Source organism: Bos indicus x Bos taurus, chromosome 5, assembly GCF_003369695.1.
Source record: "Bos indicus x Bos taurus breed Angus x Brahman F1 hybrid chromosome 5, Bos_hybrid_MaternalHap_v2.0, whole genome shotgun sequence".
Lineage (NCBI taxonomy): Eukaryota > Metazoa > Chordata > Mammalia > Artiodactyla > Bovidae > Bos > Bos indicus x Bos taurus.
Window position 1 is genome coordinate 24,076,538 of NC_040080.1, and position 21,085 is coordinate 24,097,622.

At 42.6% G+C, this 21,085-nt stretch overlaps 1 protein-coding gene across 1 annotated transcript in view; it reads right to left on the reverse strand.

Annotated features, from left to right (window-relative positions):
• The window catches only part of GRIN2B (glutamate ionotropic receptor NMDA type subunit 2B), a 493,530-nt gene that overhangs the window by 215,388 nt on the left and 257,057 nt on the right, over positions 1-21,085 (reverse strand). Inside the window, exon 5 of the mRNA XM_027541389.1 lies at positions 7,031-7,629. Coding sequence (XP_027397190.1) covers positions 7,031-7,629 — 599 coding nt within the window. The remainder of the gene's footprint in view (positions 1-7,030; positions 7,630-21,085) is intronic.

Consider the following 21,085-nt stretch of genomic DNA (forward strand, 5'->3'; position numbering starts at 1 on the left):
AAAGAATCCACATGCCAAGGCAGGAGACTCAAGAGATGCAGGTTCCATCCCTGGTGGGCTATAGTTCACAGGGTCGAAATGAGTCTGACACAACTAAAGTGACTTACCATGCACATAAGAGATAGGAACGACCAGGCTGGTCTTGCCCACAGTGCCTAAAAACTAACTGACTCAACTCCTAGTTTATTTCTTAATCTCTCAGCATTTTTCAGGCCAGGAGAGTCAAAGAGGCATCCCGTGGGAATGATCCCACGAACATAATGGTTTCGAGGGTGTGGCTTCTGCCCCAAGGTTAGAGGAAGATCGTGTTCATCACAGCTCTTTTAAAAAAGAACCTAACAAAGCACCTTCCTTCACATCAGCCATCCTCATCCCTCAAAGACCTCACTAGAGGAGGATTGTGGCCTTTTGAGATGGCAACTTTCACGGGGAAGGAAGAATTTGGGGGTGGCAGGGGTTAACACAAAACATTTGTTGAGCAAGAAAGCTGAGGACACCAGGGGAAAATAATTAAGAGAGATTCAGGTGGTGCTAGTGGTAAAGAATCTGCCTACCAAGGCAGGAGATGCAAGAGACGAGGGTTTGATTCCTGGGTCAGGAAGATTCCCTGGAGAAGGAAATGGCAATCCACTCCAGTATTCTTGCCTGGAAGATTCCAGGGGCAGAGGAGCCTGGTGGGCTATAGAACATGGGATTGCAAAGAGCTGGACACATCTGAGCACAGCAACAACAAGATAAGAGATTTGCTATGTTGAGATCTCAAAGAGCAACTGCTCTTTCTACAAGTCTCCAGAGTTGCTATGGATGAAGAACAAGAGTACTGGGTCCTTAAGACAGAAAGGGAGCCCAGAGGTGAGCAGCAGGAACACCATCAGGTTTCAGAAACATGCTGGCCAAGTACTGGAGGCACACTGAGAAGGAAATTCACCGTGACCTGTTCCCCTAGGGAAATGATAAAGGAAGCACACAGATATGTGCCTGTTTTTTGTTGCTGTTCAGTGGCTCAGTCATGTCTGATTCTTTGGGACCCCGTGGACTGTAGCACTCCAGGTTCCTTGACCTTCACCATCTCTCAGAGTTTGCTCAAACTCATGTCCATTGAGTCGATGATGCCATCCAACCATCTCATCCTCTGTCACCCCCTTCTCCTCCTACCCTCAATCTTTCCCAGCATCAGGGTCTTTTCCAAAGAGTTGGCTCTTCATGCCTACTAAAAGCTACCAATCTTCTCTAGCTCAGGGGCATAAGAGAGGCTTTAGACAACTTGCCTGATCACTTCCTAAACACTTCCAGATCATCTGGTAGCAAAAGGTTTTCGGGCTTCTCTGGGCAACTAAGATCCTTCACTTCAAGAATGTATGGCATAAGAAATTCTCCAATTCTTTCAACCAAATAAAGTTCCCAGTTGGAACAAAATGTTCTCAGCATGTCTTGGTATAAGGGCGCTGTACTACATTTACTAATAAGGCATAGATGAATGCTATAAAGTTCTAACAGAAAATGAATTCCTATCAGTATACCAAGTAGGATTGTCATACTTGGCCAAAAAAGAAAAATAATACAGGAGCCCTGTTACATTTGAATTTCAGATAAACAACAAATTATCTTTTAATATCAGTATGTCCCATGCCATAACTGAGTCAGACTTATACTTAAAAAAATTCGTCATTTATCTGAAGATCAAATTTAACTAGGTTTCTGTATTTTTCTTGCAATCCTGGTAAACAGCTTTGTCCAGGAGCCTGTCTGGATATAGGCACCAGGCTTCCAAGAGCTAAGAAGTTATCAATAAGGAATTTGGATTGATGGGGAATAAATAACATTCATTTGACAGTGAAGGAAATAGCTCATTTTAAGGATTCTTTCTGAGAATGCTTATATATCATTAAAATTTTTTTTCCTCCTGCAACTAACAAGTGCGTGCATGCTCAGCTAGTCAGTTGTGTCCGACTCTTCATGGCCCCATGGACTGTAGCCCGCTAGGCTCCTCTGTCCATGGAATTTTCCGGACAAGAATACTTGGATTGCCATTTCCTCCTTCAAGGGAGCTTCCTGATGAAGGGAGTTAACCAGAGTCTCTAGTGTCTCCTGCACTGGCAGGATAATTCTTTACCACTGAGCCACCTGGGAAGCCCAAATAACAAGTAAATCCCTTTGAATATGTGTTTCTGTTTGGGATTCAGGGACAGCATAGAGCCTTCTGTCCGTGTTCCCCAAGTCAAGACTTAGGAACGTCCCTCACATGGAAAGAATGCCACCGTCTCATCAGGTATGAATGAGGGGCTTCCCTCCCCTTGCAGTTCTGCTGGGGATGGACGGACCACAGGGTCTGTGAATGCTCCTGGGTTTTCAGAAGGTGAGGCAAGAAGCCATTTCCTGACTCTGTATTCCTGGTGCCAACCAGGGGCCGCGTGCCCCCGGAATATGTCCTGAGGAGCCTTCCTGGGGCTGCTGCTGTTGCGGGGAGCTAAGCATCAAGCCAAAGGAAAAGTCCTCCTTGGGAAACAGCTCAGCATCTGCAACAATTTCATTTGCAAGATTTCCTGCTGTGGCTAAATGCGGTGGCTGCTTGGTTTGTTATTTAAAAGAGTGACCCTAGTGAGACCAGAGCTCTGATGGGAGTGGGGAGGGGCTGATTTCAGATCAGGAGGAGGAGGAGCACTTGAGGATGCCTAACTGAATTCCACTGATGAACTGAAAGAGTCCCTGTTAGTCAATCCCAATCCTTTCTGGATCCTAATGGAAAAACTATTCGAATACTAGTGTTCAAATACTAAGAGAGGCTAGGCATTGGATTCTAGAGCCAGGGGCAGCTGCACTGGGGAGAAGGGGAAGGAAAAGGCAACAGAGAAGCATGCGGGCTGCAGGTCCACGGACAGGGGAGATGTCCTGTCCAGGGGAGATGCCCAGCAGACAGTCAGAGACAGAAGCCTGGAAGAGTCAGGGAACAGGAGCAGAAGAGAACCTTCATGGAGGAAACAGCGGAGACGTGCTCTGGTAAGCCTGGTGAGCCCTTTACATGGAGCAGTTGGCAGATCGAAGGAAGATGGACTGTCTCTCTGCTCTGCACTGGTCTCAAGGAAAGTGTGAATAACCTGGACTGTGCCATCTTTGTTCTATTTAGGACCACTGTGCACAAGAAGGCGGAGGCGAGCGTTTGTGGTCCTCTTGACAATAAGCTGCAAGCAAGGAGGACAGAGGACTGGGGCTTCCCTGGTGGTCTGGTGGTTAGGACTCCGAGCTTTCATTGCCTAGAGCCCAGGTTTAATCTCTGGTGGGGCTACTAAGATCCCATTTTGTGGACAAAAAAAAAAAAAAGAGCACAGAGAATGAAGGAGGCTGCCTTCCTGAGTGGCCAGAAGAGATGGCGGCAAGGTTAAGAACAATTATGGTTTCAAAGACATGGTGATTGGAGACCAGGCTTCACAGATATTTATAGTCTAACATGAAGTCAGCCAGATGAGAGGTACTATCTTCAGATGGTAGCTTACCCAGAGGAAGTTTTTAAGATAAAAGCAGGCATTCCTGAACCATATTTATGGACCCTAAGGTAATATCCACTTGACTTCCTTGGGTTGTTTGGCAGATGTTTTCATCTCGATATTCCTTCATTGTTAGTTTTGGTTTTTATGAACAAATATTTGGAAAAATCATCTGAATCAGATTTGAATTTAACACTAACAATGAGGAGAAAACATGAACGTACAGAACTGAACACATAGTAAGTTTTTAAAGGAAACGTCCCTTGTCTTGAAAAGAGGAGCAGAGCAGAGACGCTCCTGCGGGGCAGGGAGGTACTGGGTGATGGGAATCTTGGAGATACGTCCTGCAGTCGATCCAAGGATCTTTCTCATGCTGCATGAACAAAGCAGACAGAAGTGTCCCTGATTTCACAGAGCGTACAGGGAAGAGAGGTGATAAAGCACATAATGACGATCGTCTTTATTAGAAAGGCAGAGGATGCAGGACAGGTGTGTAACAGAGTGATGTCAGCCCAGGGGTTGGCTTGCAGAGGAAGGGATGCCAAGACTGAATCCTGAGGGACAATGAAAAGGGGGCAGGAGAAGAGGGCACGAGCATCTGTGAACCGCCAGGCAGGGGCACCTGGGGAGCACACTTAGGCAGCAGTAGGGGCTGGAAGGGAGAGAGGGCATGGTAGGTTCAGCCTGGCAGGAAGGTGGCATTGAAGAGAGAGCTGCACGAGACAGTTTTGGAAAGCCAGGAAGGCTCACGCTGTGGAAGACTCTATAAACCATATTAAGGAGCTGGGACTTTATTACAGGAGCAATGAAAAGCTGCTGAAAGGTATTAAGCACAAGAGTGATGAAATCACATTTTCATTTTAGATCACTCTGACTGCAGAGGAGATTGAAAAGAAGCAGAACTCGGAGCCAGAAGGTGTTTAAGAGGCCCTGTAGCAATGCGAGTCAGAAGAGGTGGACTGGGATGCAGCACACGGGTCAAAGTAAGAGAAGGCTCTCCAGGGAGAATCCACAGACAAGGTCATGGTTGGCTGGGGCATCAAGGACATCTTGGACATTTTTATTGTAGGCACTGGGTAACAAGAGGTACTCTTTATAAAGGGCTTCCCGGCTCAGTGGTAAAGAATCCGCCTGCCAGTGCAGGAGACCCAAGAGATACAGGTTCAATCCCTAGGTCAGGGAGATCCCTTGGAGAAGGAAATGGCCATGGACTCCAGTAGTCTTGCCTGGGAAATCCTATGGACAGAGGAGCCTGGCAGGCTATAGTCCATGGGGTTGCAAAAAGTCAGACACAACTGAGTGACTAAATAACAACATCCCTTTATAAGAGGTGCCAATTTCTCTAGAAGAGTGTGGGGAGGGTTGATGGGAGATGAGACAGCAGTTGAGCTCTGAATATGGTGTGCTCTAGGGCCCACAGCATCCAAAGGAGAACAGATGTGGTCATAGTTAGAGGGATACACGTGGGGCTCAAGGGAGACATTGCAGCCAGAGACATCAATTTGGGGGAATTTACAGACATTGCACTCTCAGCAATGGATGAGAAATCTAGCAGAGGGTCTAGGACAGAACCCTGAGAGGCACCAATATTTAAGAGACGTGTAAAGAAACAAGCAAGCTGGGAGGCCAGGACAGATCTGCCAGGAAGGCAGGAAGAAAACCAAGATAGTCCTTAGCAACAAGTGGGAATAATGAGGGATGACAGAGAGAGCAGGGAGTTCAAGGTGGGGGAATGTCAGGGCTGGATCCAGGTCCAGTCACAGAGAGGCTATGGAGTTCAAGTCCCTTCCAGAAGTTAAACAAGCATTAGTCGGTACACATTCAACCTCCTGTAAATACAATATACTTGAACCTCTCCAGAGTACACTTTCTAATATTTTATTTTTTAAGCTGGATGGAGGGTACCTGAGTATGAATTAAGTTTTTCTGAATACGTTTCTATATGTCTGATATAGTTCATAATAAAGGTGAAATGGATACCCAAAACACATTGTTGAGTGAAAGAAAGTACGGTTATCAAACAGTATGTTTGGTTAGAGTTTCATTTATGTAAAACTGTAGATTCATCTCCACACAGGAACACATGCATAGGGAGCTAGTTATAAAGATGGTCATTGATTATTTCATCAATGATTGTTTCTTCAGATTTAAGGTCTTTTTAACTTTTGGGGGGGCCTCTTCCATATTATTTGAATTTTTATTGGAGTATAATTGCTTTACAAAGTTGTGTTAGTTTCTGCTGTACAATGAAATGAGTCAGCTATTGGGCTTCCCAGGTGGCTCAGTGGTAAAGAATCTGCCTGCCAATGCAGAAGATGCAGGAGATGCAGGTTCCATCACTGAGTCAGGAAAATCCCCTGGAGAAGAGTCTCCCTCTTGGACCCCTCTCCACCCCGCACCATCCCACCCATCTAGGTCACCAGCTTTATACAAATAAAAAAACCACAGAAGCAGATACAGAACCTGTACCTGACTGGTTTATACAAAGGCCCCTATGAGGATGTCCTGCCATCAAAGTTGGATTCTGACTATAACCTGCCAGGCTTCTCTGCCCATGGGGAGGGGTGAGGCCAGGGAAGCAGAATTCCACCCATATCTTCTCATTCAATAAACCAGAACAAGGGCAACCATAAAAATTGTTTCTACAATGGTGCTCTCACTTAATCTCAAAGGCAGAGAGAGGAGAAGCAAAAAAAAAAAAGTTTAATTAAAAAAATTTTTTAAGTAATAATAATAAAAACAATAAATGTTCAATGAGCCAAAAAGAAAAAGACATTACCATACATGTAATATCTATTTCTGTCATATTTGTAATGTCATATCTGTAAATACAAACTATTAATAACTAATTCCTGGTGGTGAGCACACTGTTATTTGTTGCAAAATTCTTTGTATTTACTAATTTTTTAACTTTTTTCAATAAAATCAAGAGTATTTATTAAAATGCAAAAATAAGCCAAGGGACAAACCCTTTTCATGTGCCTACAGACTCAGCTACCTTATTCCCTGTTCCTTCTCAGTACAGCATCATCCCGAAGGTAAGGAGCCAGTCCTCTCTCACATCTATGCCTGTCTCGTCTTTTCCAGTGATCAGGTGTGTAGCCATCGGACAGATCTGCGTTCAACTTCAAACTGAACCTCTTAGTTTCAGCATGACCTTAGACAGCTTACACCTACAAGCCCATTCTCTTATATCGTAAAATGCAAGCAATTTTCAAAAGCTGCCTCGTAGAGTTGTTGCCTTGAGGGTTAAATGAAGTTGAACACACAAAACTCTTAAGAGGAAGACCAGACATGTGGGAAGTGATCAAGAAGGAGGGGAGCTGTTCTGTATTTCTTAAAACAAGAACACCACACAGTGAGCTCTGAATCTGGGTTGCCCCCACCATCACTGGCCCGCCCAGTGACCAACCTTCAACCTCAGACACTGCGAACCGCTCGTCCCGGTATGTGAACCTCCGACCCAGTCTCGGAAGCTCCCCTCCGACCCAGTCTTGGAAACTCCCCTCCAACATCCACCATCAGTGCGCCCTCTGCCACACACTCACCTGTTCAGCATATTGGACTGGTAGATCCTCTTCTCATGGGTATTGTAGCAGCTGCTCTTGGGCTCGGGGATGAAGCTGTGCTCGGACAGCATGTCGGAGGCCGCGGTGGTGATGATGGCGATCCCGTCCCTCACTCTGGCAGGGAGGCCATAGTCCCACTCATCGTAGGACACAGAGACCAGGCCGGTGGGGAACTCCGAGGGCACTGTGTCCGTGTCCCCCGCCACCAGACTAGGCACAATCCACGTGTAGCCGTAGCCGGTCAGCCCTACTGAGTTAGCCACTTCGAAGATGTAGGTGGCCTCTTCCTTAGTACAGTAAAGAAGAATGATGGGGCTCTGAAGTTTCTTGAGCTGGTTCTGGATCTTAGAATCCCCATCGTCCAAGGACATGTCCAGCAGAAGGACCTCCTCCAGCTCCCAGCCCACGAAGCTGTTCTCAATGGTGCTGCGTATCTTGTTGACAAAGTCCTGGTAGCCAGGGAAGTAGGTGGTGACGATAGAGAAGATGTACCAGTCATACTCCTCCATGATGTTGAGCATCACGGAAGCCTGCTGTTCAATTGATGGGCCGAACTGGAAGAACATGGAGGATTCATCCTAGAGCAGGAAACATAAAGAAAGAAAAAGAAAGAGAAAAGTCAAAACAAAGATGAGGAGGGAGAGCCTGAACCAGCTGGACGCAGAGGTTTGTTTGTGTCAATTACTCTTTCCACGTTAATGCCTTTAAAGAGGGATATGTTTGAATTGCAAACATTGGTAATACTCTCCTTCTTAAAACCTTCCCCTGGAGAAAACCAACCTGGATCTATGCTCTCTTTGAAGTCCTCGAGGCTACTGCAGAGCCCCAGACAGCCTCTCAAAATCAAATATGTTAGTATTTCTAGAGCAAAATGTAGGAAGAGCCACAAAAAGCAGGATAAAGACTAAAATGGCCTCATGTCAGTTGAGGTCAGGGTTTGCTGTCAAATGAGTTATATAAACACAAACTTGCTCTTTCCAGTTTTTGAGACTTTTGGATTCATCAGTTGTGGGTGTGTTTCATTCAATCCAGGGAATAATCCAAAACGCCCTCAATCTGCCCTTAAATCTGCCTCAAGTAGGGAGGCGGCAGGTGAGTGGTCCAGCTGGTGAGTGGCACTCAGGTATGGTGAGCTGGGAAGTGCACTGTAGCACAAGATTTGATCAGTGCATTGTCTATAAAGACATAACCGTTAAATGAATAGCACATGGAGTTTTCTCTCTGTCTTCTACTCTGGTAATGAGGCATATAGGTTAGAATGAGGCACAGATAGTCTATGTAAGCTACAAGTTACAATGACTTGTCTTCAAGATCATCTGTGATTAAGCCTATATTCGAGAACAGCATATAGAGAATAGCTCTTTTTCTTTCCTCTATAATGCCAGGGGTCTCCATCTGACCTGTGTATTACACACAACCCTCTGTCAATGTTAAGCATCTTATGTTTTCTCCCACTTTGTGAGGGGAAAATCCTTTTACATATCTCCCATTTGAAGCTGTATCCCACCTGCCATTTGGACATGTCAGGCCCTGCATTTTATCTCCATCTTACAGCTAGAAGAATCTGAAACCACAAAATGAAGACCCTCTCGGCCTCATCCTTCTGTTTCAGTCTATTTTCGCCTGAGTTCCTCCTGGGTAATGGCGTCTCTTTTCTTGTTCAGTGGCCCCTGTCTCCTATCTGATGGTTTATCTCCATTTTATAACTATCCAAGCTAACAAAATTGTGTCTTTAATTCAAAGGGGGCAGTGCTTTTTTATCCCCGAAACCAGAGCTTTGAAGCATGGTTACAAGAGATCAGGCTTTTAAACAAAATGATGCAGTGATTTCTTAGTCCAGAAACATATTGTTGTACAGCTGAGAAATTGCTGAGTATTTTTTGGGCCCTCGCTATTGAAAAAAAAAAAAAATGCGGGCTGGGAGATATCCAGCTGGTATCCAAAGACCCTGATTCGGCAGCAAGAGCTGCCAGCTCAAGGCTCTGCCAGGGCTGTGTGTGCATCACGTGCCTTGAACTCTTCACATTTTCTTACAAGTGATCCAAGTGAAACAGGAGCTGCTCAGTCATTTGGGGTTAATTCCTTCTGCTATGGGTAAAATGGTGCTTATAATGGCTCCCTCCCCTGGCTTAAACATACAGTCTAAGAGAAGCCTCTTAGGACCATGGAACTCAGGGATATAGAGAGGGTGGGGCATCAAGAATGCATGGGGAGGGAATGGAAATTATTTCAGAATAAAAGAAAGTCCAGGGCCAGATGGCTTCCCAGGTGAATTCTACCAAAAGTTTAGAGAACAGCTAACACCTATTCTGCTCAAACTCTTCCAGAAAATTTCAGAGGAAGGAAAACTCTCAAACTCATTCTACAAGGCCACCATCACCCTGATACCAAAACCAAAGATGCCACACACATACAAAAAAATTACAGGCCAATTTCACCAATATATATAGATGCAAAAATCTTCAACAAAATTCCAGCAAACAGAATCCAACAACACATTAAAAAGCATCATCATCAAGTGGGCTTTATCCCAGGGATGCAAGGATTCTTTGATATATGCAAATCAATTAATGTGATACACAAAATTAACAAATTGAAAAATAAAAACTACATGATTATCTGAATAGATGCAGAGAAAACTTTGGACAAAAATAAACACTCATTTATGATTAAAAAAAAAAAAAAAACTCTCCAGAAAGTAGGCATTGAAGGAATCTACCTCAACATAATAAAGGCCATACATGACAAACCCACGACAAACATTATTCTCAGTGGTGAAAAACTGAAGGCGTCTCCTCTAAGATCAGGAGCAAGACAAGGGTGCTCATTCTCTTCTCTATTATTCAACCTAGTTTTGGCAGTCCTAGCCACAGCAATCAGAGAAGAAAAAGAAATAAAAAGAATCCAGATTGGAAAAGAAGAAGTAAAACTCTCACTGTTTGCAAATGACTGATACTACATATAGAAAACCCTAAAGATGCCACCAGAAAATTACTGGAGCTAAGGGTAAAATGGTGTTTATAATGGCTCCCTCCCTTGGTTTAAACATACAGTCAAAGAGGAACCTCTAAGGACTATAGCAAAGTTGCAAGATATAAAATTAATACTCAGAAATCCCCTGCATTCCTACACAGAACAGAATAGTGATTTTCAATTTTTTTTTAAAATGCGGCCAGCCCCTGCTCCTCGTCTTCTACTTCAACGCCAAGTATGGACTGCTCTTCAGGTGACACTGGCCTTGTTCTTGGGTTACAATATAGAGTGGGAATCCAAGACAGCAAAGCTTATTTATGACAAGACTTGTCAGGGGCCCATAGAGAGCTACAGTAACAGGAAAGGAAGGCCCGTGACAGAACAACTTACCCAGAATGGTTGTGATCACCTTAAAGTGACAGCCATTTGTTTTCCTTGTTACTTTCAGCTAAACTGGGGAGTTTGGGAGATTCTCAAATGAGATGTATTATCACTTGAGTTTTCACCAGCCCAGTGGGCATGACAAAGGGACAGATGCATCCAAATATACCTTAAAATGCACGGGCGTAGGATGAGATGGGTACAACTACTGCCCATTCTATGTTAAATGAACATATCTTATCCCAAGGAGGTTCTTGAACACCCACAAAGCTCCAGCCACAGTGAAGCCACAGCTGATTCCAAAACACAGCTAGAGATAGCCTTGAAGGAAAACCCATAGGCATCCATAGTAAATGAGCCCACACTAATGAGACTGAATTTAAAAGAAAGCCAATCTACTGTATACCAACCTGACCCTCTCCTTTTTAGTCTTCTCTTAAAACTCCCTCACAAAAATAAATGAGCTCTTAAAGAAACTGCCAGCTATTATGTGAAGAAAGCCAATAAATAGTGAAAGTAAAAAAAAGAAAAATTAATATGGTTTCAAGTTACCTCCACCACATGCTCATCTTACCTACTAATTCTATTGTCTTCCACAATCATCCTTTTCTGACTTCCTCCACTCCTGTCAATGCCCAGTTCAACCATCTTATCTTGCCAATCCTTCATTAAATAAGGAGGCCTTACAAGGCAATTTTATCTGGGGCACCAAGAGGAGGTTAATGAAACCAAATGGGAATCAAGAGACAAAGTTATAGCTTGGGCAAATGTTTCCTGGTATAATGATTGGTCCAGCGTTATTAATTTAGTTGACACATCAATCTGGTATATAGCAGTCGGGAATGGAACAGCTCTTTTTCAACAAAGCTTTGGGCTAACTATAAGTTGTAAGCAGTGACAGCCTTTGCAAATTATGGTCACAGCCACAAATCAAAGAGCAATCTTGATGTGTGCATGGAGTGGAAAGGACTGTGGCCATGCATCCATCTTGGCAGGCTCCCAGCATGCATTGTGATCACCACAAGAAGTAGCATCTTCTAGGATGAAGGACAGGGATATAACTCAGCTCACTATGCTTCCCCACTAACATTTTTATCTCCTGGTGTCATTACAAAATGTTATGTGCACAGGTCCTCGGAGCAGTCTCCTCAGATTCCCAGTCAAATTTATTACATGAATGTACTTCTTCAACTTGCCTCCAGAGCACCTTTAAAGCAGCCCAAGATAAAGGGTTACCATGACTGATAGGTGCAGCCAGCACAGGGAAGCTACGATGGGACATTAGAGCCTGTCAGTCTGGAACTGTTATGGTGAACCCCATCATGTCGGTGTTCATGATGTTTATTTGATAAGAAGAAGAAACAAAAACAGGTACTATTTCCATTCTACTAACTGCCTCAGAAAATTGCTGCCTAGAAAATTAGCCGTACATGAGATTATTCTTCTATATCACTGAGATCCCTTACAGATCTGCTTCAGACATAAAGGATATACTAATGGGGTTCAGCTGCCAGTTCATCTTGGGGACTGAATCAGCTGAAGAGAACCCCCTCACCCAAAGTGAATAGAGTGCACGGAGTGACCGGTGGTCGTGGAGTCTAAAGACCTAGTCCTCCTGCCTTAATTCTGGGCAACTCTGAAGGATGTGTCTGTCTTCAGAACTTCCCACAAGGTTCCATTAATACTGCATCAAAGGACTTCCTCGGTGGTCCAGTGATTAAGAGTCTACCTGCCAAGGCAGGGGACACAGGGTCCACTCCTGGTCCAGGAAGATCCCATATGCTGCAGGGCAGCTAAGCCAGTGCAGCACAATTACTGAACTCAGCAAGCCCTGGAGCCCATGCTCTGCCGCAAGAGAAGTCACCACAATGAGAAGCCGGCACACCGCAACTAGAGTATAGCCCTTGTTCGCAGTAACTAGAGAAAGCCTGCGCACATCAACAAAGACCCAGCACAGTCAGAAATAAATAAAGAAAATACTGTCTCACACTGTATTTCTCCCTCTGTCTACTCCTGCCCTTCCATTCACGGCGTGTAGGACTGGAGAGCATTCCCTCCTAAACCTCCTATGCACCAACTTCATCTCAGATCACCTCAGGGAACCAAACTGGAGACTTTATCCATTTCCCTTTTCTGATGTGGAAAAGAGACAACTTGAAAGTGAACATGGTATCTGTTTTCAAATATAAAAATGATTTATATGGTATAAAAATAAGTCTCTGCCCATTGGCTCCAGAGGAGAAAACTGGGACCAGTGAGCAGAAGTAGTAAAAGGCAACATTGGGCTCAATGGAGAAAGTACATTTGCAACAATTATAGCTGTTTAAAATGAAATGGGCCTCGTAAGGTAAGGAGCTTGCTGTCGTTATGAACATTCAAAAAGGAGTTGGATTATTAACAGATAAGGGATTCTCCCCAGCACTCCATGTGGAAAATGCCATGCTCATCTCTCAGGCCTATTTCAAAAGTCAGCTTTTTTTATGCTTGTTGTCTTTTCTGACTTTCCCAAGTCAAGATAATTCTCTTTGCTCTGTGCTTTCACAATATTTTATACATGCCCCATCACCATATTTATTTATTGAACACATTTTAATCAAGTATAATTGATGTACAATATGATATAAATTATAGGTGTGCAATACAGTGACTAACAACTTTATTTTTTTAATTTTATTTTATTTTTAAACTTTACAATATTGTATTAGTTTTGCCAAATATCAAAATGAATCCACCACAGGTATACCTGTGTTCCCCACCCTGAACCCTCCTCCCTCCTCCATCCCCATACCCTCCCTCTGGGTCGTCCCAGTGCACCAGCCCCAAGCATCCAGTATCGTGCATCGAACCTGGACTGGCGACTCGTTTCATACATGATATTATACATGTTTCAATGCCATTCTCCCAAATCTCCCCACCCTCTCCCTCTCCCACAGAGTCCATATACTACATCTATAGTTATTATAAAATACTGGCTATATTCCCCATGTTGTACAATTTTTCCTGCTGGCTTATTTTATACCTCATAGTTTGTAGCTGTTACTCCCCTACCTCTATATTGCCCCTCCTTACTTGCCTCTGTGGTAATCACTACTTTCTTCTCTGTATCTGTGAGTCTTTCTTTTTTGTTGTTATATTCACTAGCTTGCTGTATTTTTTTTAGATTCCACATTTAAGTCATATTATTCAATATTTATCTTTCTTTGTCTAACATCTCATTTAACATAATACTCTTCAAGTCTATTCCTGTTGCTGCAAATGGCAAATTTTCATTCATTTTTATGGCTGAATTGTATTCCATTGTGTGTGTGTGTGTGTGTGTGTGTATACACATACACTCACAGACTACACCTTATTTATCTATTCATCTGTTGATGGACACTTAGGTTGCTTCTATATCTTAGCAAATGTACATGAGGCCACCATGAACACTGGGATACATGTGTCTTTTTAATCAGTGTTTTGCGTTTTTTCAAATATATACCCAGGAGTAGAACTGCTGGGTCTTCAGTTCAGTTCAATTGAGTTGCTCAGTCGTGTCCGACTCTTTGCGACCCCATGAATCGCAGCATGCCAGGCCTCCCTGTCCATCACCAACTCCTGGAGTTCACTCAGACTTATGTCCATTGAGTCAGTGATGCCATCCAGCCATCTCATCCTCTGTCGTCCCCTTCTCTTCTTGCCCCCAATCCCTCCCAGCATCAGGGTCTTTTCCAATGAGTCAACTCTTCGCATGAGGTGGAATTTCAGCTTTAGCATCATTCCTTCCAAAGAAATCCCAGGGCTGATCTCCTTCAGAAGGGACTGGTTGGATCTCCTTGCAGCCCAAGGGACTCTCAAGAGTCTTCTCCAACACCACAGTTCAAAAGCATCAATTCTTTGGCGCTCAGCTTTCTTCACAGTCCAACTCTCACGTCCATACATAACCACTGGAAAAACTATAGCCTTGACTAGATGGACCTTTGTTGGCAAATAATGTCTCTGCTTTTGAATATGGTATATAGGTTGGTCATAACTTTTCTGCCAAGGAGTAAGCGTCTTTTAATTTCATGGCTGCAGTCAGAGTTCTTTTTGCCTTTTGGTACTGTTCATGGTGTTCTTGAGACAAGCTTACTAGAGTGGTTTGCCATTCCTTCCTCCAGAGTTGTGGTTTTTCAAGTAGTCATGTGTAGATGTGAGAGTTGGATCATAAAGAAGGCTGAGTGCCAAAGAATTGATGCTTTCAAACTGTGGTGTTGGAGAAGACTCTTGAGAGTCCCTTGGACTGCAAGGAGATCAACGAGTCATTCTTAAAGGAAATCAACCCTGAATAGTCATTGGAAGGACTGGTGCTGAAGCAGAAGCTCCAATACTTTTGTCTACGTAATATGAAGAGCCGACTCATTGGAAAAGACTGTGATGCTGAGAAAGACTGAAGGAAGAAGGAGAAGAGAGCAGCAGAGGATGAGATGATTAGATAGCATCACCAACTCAATGGACATGAGTCTGAGCAAACTCCAAGAGACAGTGAAGGACAGAGAAGCCTGGCGTGCTGAAGTCCATCGAGTGGCAAAGAGTCAGACATGGCTTAGGGACTGAAGAAGAACAACAACAATGGTAGTTCTATTTTTATTTTTTTAAGGGACCTCCATACTATTTTCCATAGTGATTGCACCAATTTACATTCCCACCAACAGTGTTTGAGGATTCCCTTTTCTCATGGGAAGCATATATGTGCACTTCGTCCCATTAAAAAATGTGCATTTCTCAAGAGCAGGAATTGCACCTTATTCATCTCTGAATCTCCAGAGATTGTGAGATGAATTTCCAGGCACGTGAAAAAAATTTAAATGTTTGTTGTATTAATATTACAAAGTACGTTCCTTTGTTGGGTGGGAGATGAACTGAAATGACCTTGATGGTCTCAACTGGTTCCAAATTTCTATGCTGATGGCACATGTCTGCAGTTATGCCTGAATGGTTGTGCACTTGTACAAAAAGTGAAGGGGATCCACCTTGGAGCCAGCCCGAGGCAGGAAGTGTACCAGTCATTTCTTCATTCTTCTCTACAGCAAATTCCATGAAGCATCATCTACACTTCTTCCAACTCCTCTTCTACCATTCTTTCTTGTACTAATTCCAATCACACTTCCAACCCCACTCCTCCTTCCCAAAAGATCATCTTGTGAAACGCAGTGGTGACATTTGAATTGCCAACTCTAATGTCCATCTGCAGCCTTTGACTTGGGTCATCACAGGCTCCTAAATATGCTTTCGTCCCTTGGTTTCCAGGGCTTCGTATTCACTTGACTTTCCTCCTAACTTACTGGTAGCTGTTCTTCCATTTCCTTTGCTGGTCCCTCCTCTTCCTTCTGATCCTTTGAAGCGGGCATGCCCCAGAGTCAATCTTTGATCCTCGTTTTGTTCCCCTTCTCAGAGATCTCACTCAGTTTCCTGATTTAAATCCCAATTCGTTGCCGATTGCTCTCACACTTCTTTCTCCAAAACTTCAGACTGATACATCAAACTGCCTATTCTACATCCCCATTTGGACATCTCTGAACCACCTCCAACATTTCCAAAATGGAAATGTTTCCAATTTCAGTTCAAGGCAATTCTCTCCTCCCACTGCCAACCCCGCTCTTTCTTTGGACTTCTACATCCAATCAGCCAGGACACCTTGACTGCCTTACCTTCAAAAGGCTGTCCATACAGAGCCTTTTACCACCCACGTTGTTTGAGCCACCCTAATCCTTCACCTGTCATTGAAAGGCCTGCTAACTGGTCTTCCTGCCTCTGCTCCAGTCTCATGTACAACAAAGAAGCAAGATGATTCTTTGAAAGCTTAAATCATAAGATGTTATCTTCTGTCCCAAACCCTCAATGACTTCACAACTCACTAAAAGGAAAAAGCTGACACCCATGATTGGAACCCCACTGGCCCTCAGATCCCACCTTCTCCAACTCTACCTCTCACTCTCCTCCAAGCATGCTGAATTAAATACACTAATTCCCACCCCAGACCTTTATTCAAGCTATAGCCTCTGCCTGAAACACTTCATCCAGCTTCCCAGGTACCCACAGGGCTAACACACACACCTGGTACAAGTCTTCACTAAAACCTCACCTTCTCAACAAAGCTCAATCCTGAGCCTGCGATACGATACAATAGTCACCCTCTCCCATCAAACGCAGGCCTGAGCCCTCTTATCCTGCCATCATATGAAACCCACTTTTAATTATGAATCCACTTTTGATTTTTGCCTCAGCATTCATCACCATCAAATATAATACAATGTATTTATCATGAATGTTTGCCTCTTCCCAACTAGAATGTAAATACCACAAAGGCCGGCATCAATTTATTTGTTTATTGCTGTAACTCAGCACCTCGAATGGCCCTGGCCCAAAGTGGACTCTCAGTAAACAGCTGTTGAATCTTAAAAAGTAGTAATTTGCCATTGTTTGTGTTTGTATGTGTTTACATTTTTCTGTGGGGTGTGGGGTTCATGTATCTTTTCTAGTTAGTGTGTTCACGTTCTTCAGATAAATATCCAGAAGTAGAACTGCTGAATCATACGGTAGATCTATGTTCAACTTTTTGAGGACCCCCATACTGTTCTCCATAGTGGCTGTACCAGTTTACATTCCCACCAATAGTACCCGAAGGCTCCCTTTTCTCCACATCCTCACCAACACTTGTCATTTCTTGTCTTTTTAATAATAGTCATTCTAAAAGGTATGGGCTCCTGTTTTACTATAGTTTTGATTTGCATTTCCCTGAAGATTTGTGATGCTGAGCATCTTTTCATGTGCCTGTTGGCCATCTGCATGTTCAGGAAAAACATCTATCCAAGCCCATTTTTTAATCATATTGTTTGCTTTTTTGCTATTGAGCTTTACGAGTTCTTTATGTATTTTATATATTAAAACCTTATCAGATATATGATTTACAAATATTTCTCCCATTCAGTAGGTAGCCTTTTCATTTTGTTGATGGTTTCCTTTGCTGTGCAGAAGATTTTTAGTTTGATGTAGTACCACTTGTTTATTTTTGCTTCTGTATTACTCAGCCATAAAAAAGAATGGAATCTTGCCATTTGTGACAACATGGTAGGACCTTGAGGGCATTATGCTAAGTGAAATAAATCAGGCAGAGAAAGACAAATACCATATGATTTCACTTATATGTGGATTCTTTAAAAAAAAAAAAAGCAAACAAATCAAATGAAAACAAAACAAAAAAACAAAGCCAAGCTCATAGATACAGAGAACAGACTGGAGGTTGCCAGAGGCAATGGATGGGGAGTAGGTGAAATGGGTGAAGGAAGTCAATGGTACAAAGTTCCAGTTATAAAATAAATACGTCACTGGGATGTAATGTACCACATGATGACTATAGTTAATAATACTGTACTGCATATTTAAAAACTGCTAAGAGAGTAAACCTTAAAAGTTCTCATCACAAGAAAAAAAAGTTTTGTAACATGTTTGGTGATGAACGGTAACAAGACTTGCTGTGATCATTTCACAGGGTTTACAAATACGGACTCATTATATTGCACGCTCAAAATAAATATAATATTACATATCAATTACACCTCAATTACAAAAGTGGCAATTGATGTTGCATCCAGATAATTCTCATGCATGCATGCTAAGTCACTTTAGTTGTGTCTGACTCTTTGCAACCCCATGGTCTATAGCCCTCCAGACCCCTCTCTTCATGGGATTTCCCAGGCAAGAATACCGGAGTGGGTTGTCATGCCCTCCTCCAGGGTATCTTCCCAGCCCAGAGATCAAACCCACATTTCGTATGTCTCCTGTATTAGCAGGTAGGTTCTTTAACCACTAGCACTACCTGGGAAGCCATAGATAATTTTCAAATCTAGTTTATTTTTGTTGGCTATTGAACTGATAACATTTTCCAGCATTTTATTTATTTTTTAATTGAAGAATAATTGCTTTATAGAATTTTGTTGGTTTCTGCCAAACATGAATCAGCCGTAGATATACATATATCCCCTGAAGTCCCTCATGCTACACAAATCTTAGCAATGTATAACATCCTAGGGATTACAAGCCTGCTAGGCCATTAAAGCAATTTCAGATTAAATAAATCTGACCTTTCTCCTCCTTCTGTTTGCCTTCTAAATTCAGTTCTTAAGAAGGATCTGTGTTTGAAAAAAGGCTAGAACCTCTAGGCTTTTGCTGAAAACCTCCACTACCCATCAGATTTAGAAGGCAAATGTAGAAATGACGGGCTAAGAGGTCAGGTTCCTCCAAGCTGGGTCAGTCCTGGGTATTTCTTCTCTACTTTTTCCATACCGAGCACAAAGTAGAAGCAGAATATGGGGACAAAAATCTCTCCTCTCCCAACACAAGGGGAGGATTTTTCTCTACCCCTCCAACTCCAAGAGATCCCCTTTTTGGTGACTATAAACTCTGATATCAACCATCATTTTTTTTCAGGTGACTAAGGCTGGTGTAGCTATTTAGAGTGGGTTTGGTTAGTGTCAATTCTGTGAGCCCTGCAAGAAAGAAGAAAACACCCGATGTTCTCGCCATTAATCAGAAATATCATGAGTGAAACACACAAATGAAGCTCACTGGTGGAGATGCATGATCTTTCCTGCCAGTTAAATGCCAGATTCATTCTCAGTAAACCCTTGCACACAAAGAGAATGCTCTGGGTTTTCAAAAGCCCATGAACAGACATTCAAGCAGATTGAGCTAGTCTAACAGCCATTCTGGATAGCTAAACAACTCCCCCAGAAGCCGGCATTCTTTTTCTTATTTGTTCTTTCAGAAGATAATTTTGCTTTCTCCTTGAATTGTGTCCTAGTTTCTTCCCTGAATCTCCCTCTTGGATGTGCTTCAATCGCTGAATTTAAGCCACAGCTGAGAAACAAACTAAAAGTATTCACTTTGAGAATGTCTACAAGGTCCTTCCTATTCTAGGTCTCAGGGACAATTTTTTAGCAAGAAGAGAGCTTACCAGCAACAGACAGGGCAATAAGAGGAGAAGAATAAAAAAGTCCAATTCCCTCTCACTAAAATACTCAGGTGAATTAAAGAATTAAGTCAGGAAGCAAAAGGCCTGGAGAATACCAAGAGGACTTTCAGAATGTGCTTGGGCTCTGCTATAAGGTATAAAGACAACAAAATCCTAACAAGGCAGCTGCATTTCATCTTAAATTAAAATTCTTCACTATGGCCAGTGTTTTCTGCACATCAAAACAACTCTCAGATGAACTGACTTGTATTTTTATTAAGAGATCCTTTTCTATAAAAGAATGAGCTGACATATTCAACAATCACCATGTTCTGTGACTGAATAAACATACTTTTAAATAAATGCAAGTGGAGAAAGCAGGGGAATGGGAAAAGTTGGGGGGAAAATGAAATAGAGAAAAATAGTATAAACATCAAACCAACAGTATTAATTAGGATTATCAATATCAGACTATATTTATTTAGACAAGTTTACAAAATCAAGTGTCCTCCACACAAATATAGATCTGAGCGTTTTCATGGATTAAAAAAAGCGCATTTCATAGATAAAAAGAAGGGCATGGTAAAACTAAACCACAGAACTAAGAGAAAAGAAAATTTTATTAGGAGCAAAATCCAAAATCAAAACCGCTTATACCATCAAAATCTTTCTATTTCACTTAAGCCAAGAGGGTGGAGTTTACCGAAGAAATGTGCTCATTAATAAAGAACAGGGTGAAGTACAGACCAGTGATGGTACTGGACGCATCAGCAGCATTTTTCGGAGTGAAGATGTAGACATTTGTCTCAAAAACATTAATGTTCCCATCTCTTAATATGTATTTGCTCAGAGCATCACATTCATATACCAATGGGAGTAAAGAATTGGGGAGGTGCTCATAAGAGGAGATGAGGAGGAAAGGCATTTTATACTTGACAAAGCTAAGAGTGCTGGTACCTTATATGTTGCTGAAAATAACAAAGCCCTGGTTCTAAATACAGTAGCTATGTTCATGCACATGGGTCTCTTCAAAAGATTCCTGGAAAACAAAAAGTTCTCTGTCCTTCTGTCCCTGCTCTATAGAGAAAGATGAAACGTTGCTGAATTGAGAATCTGGACCAATTGTGCTCTTTGGCACAGGTCAACAAGCCATTGCTGGGAGAAATATCAATAACCTCAGATATGCAGATGACACCACGCTTATGGCAAAGAGGGAAGAGGAACTAAAGAGCCTCTTGATGAAAGTGAAAGACGAGAGTGAAAAAGCTGGCTTAAAACTCAACATTCAAAAAGCAAAGATCATGGCATCCGGTCCCATCACTTCATGGCAAATAGATGAGGAAACAACAGAAACAGTGAGAGACTTTATTTTTCTGGGCTCCAAAATCACTGCAGATGGTGACTGCACTCATGGAATTAAAAGACGCTTACTCCTTGGAAGAAAGGCTATACGAACCTAGACAGCATATTAAAAAGCAGAGACATTACTTTGCCTACAAAGGTCCATATAGTCAAAGCTATGGTTTTCCCAGTAGTTATGTATGGATGTGAGAGTTGGACCATAAAGAAAGCTGAGTGCCAAAGAATTGATGGTTTTGAATTGTGGTGTTGGAGCAGACTCTTGAGAGTCCCTTGGACTACAAGGAGATCAAACCAGTCAATCCTCAAATAAATCAGTCCTGAATATTCATGGGAAGGACTGATGCTGA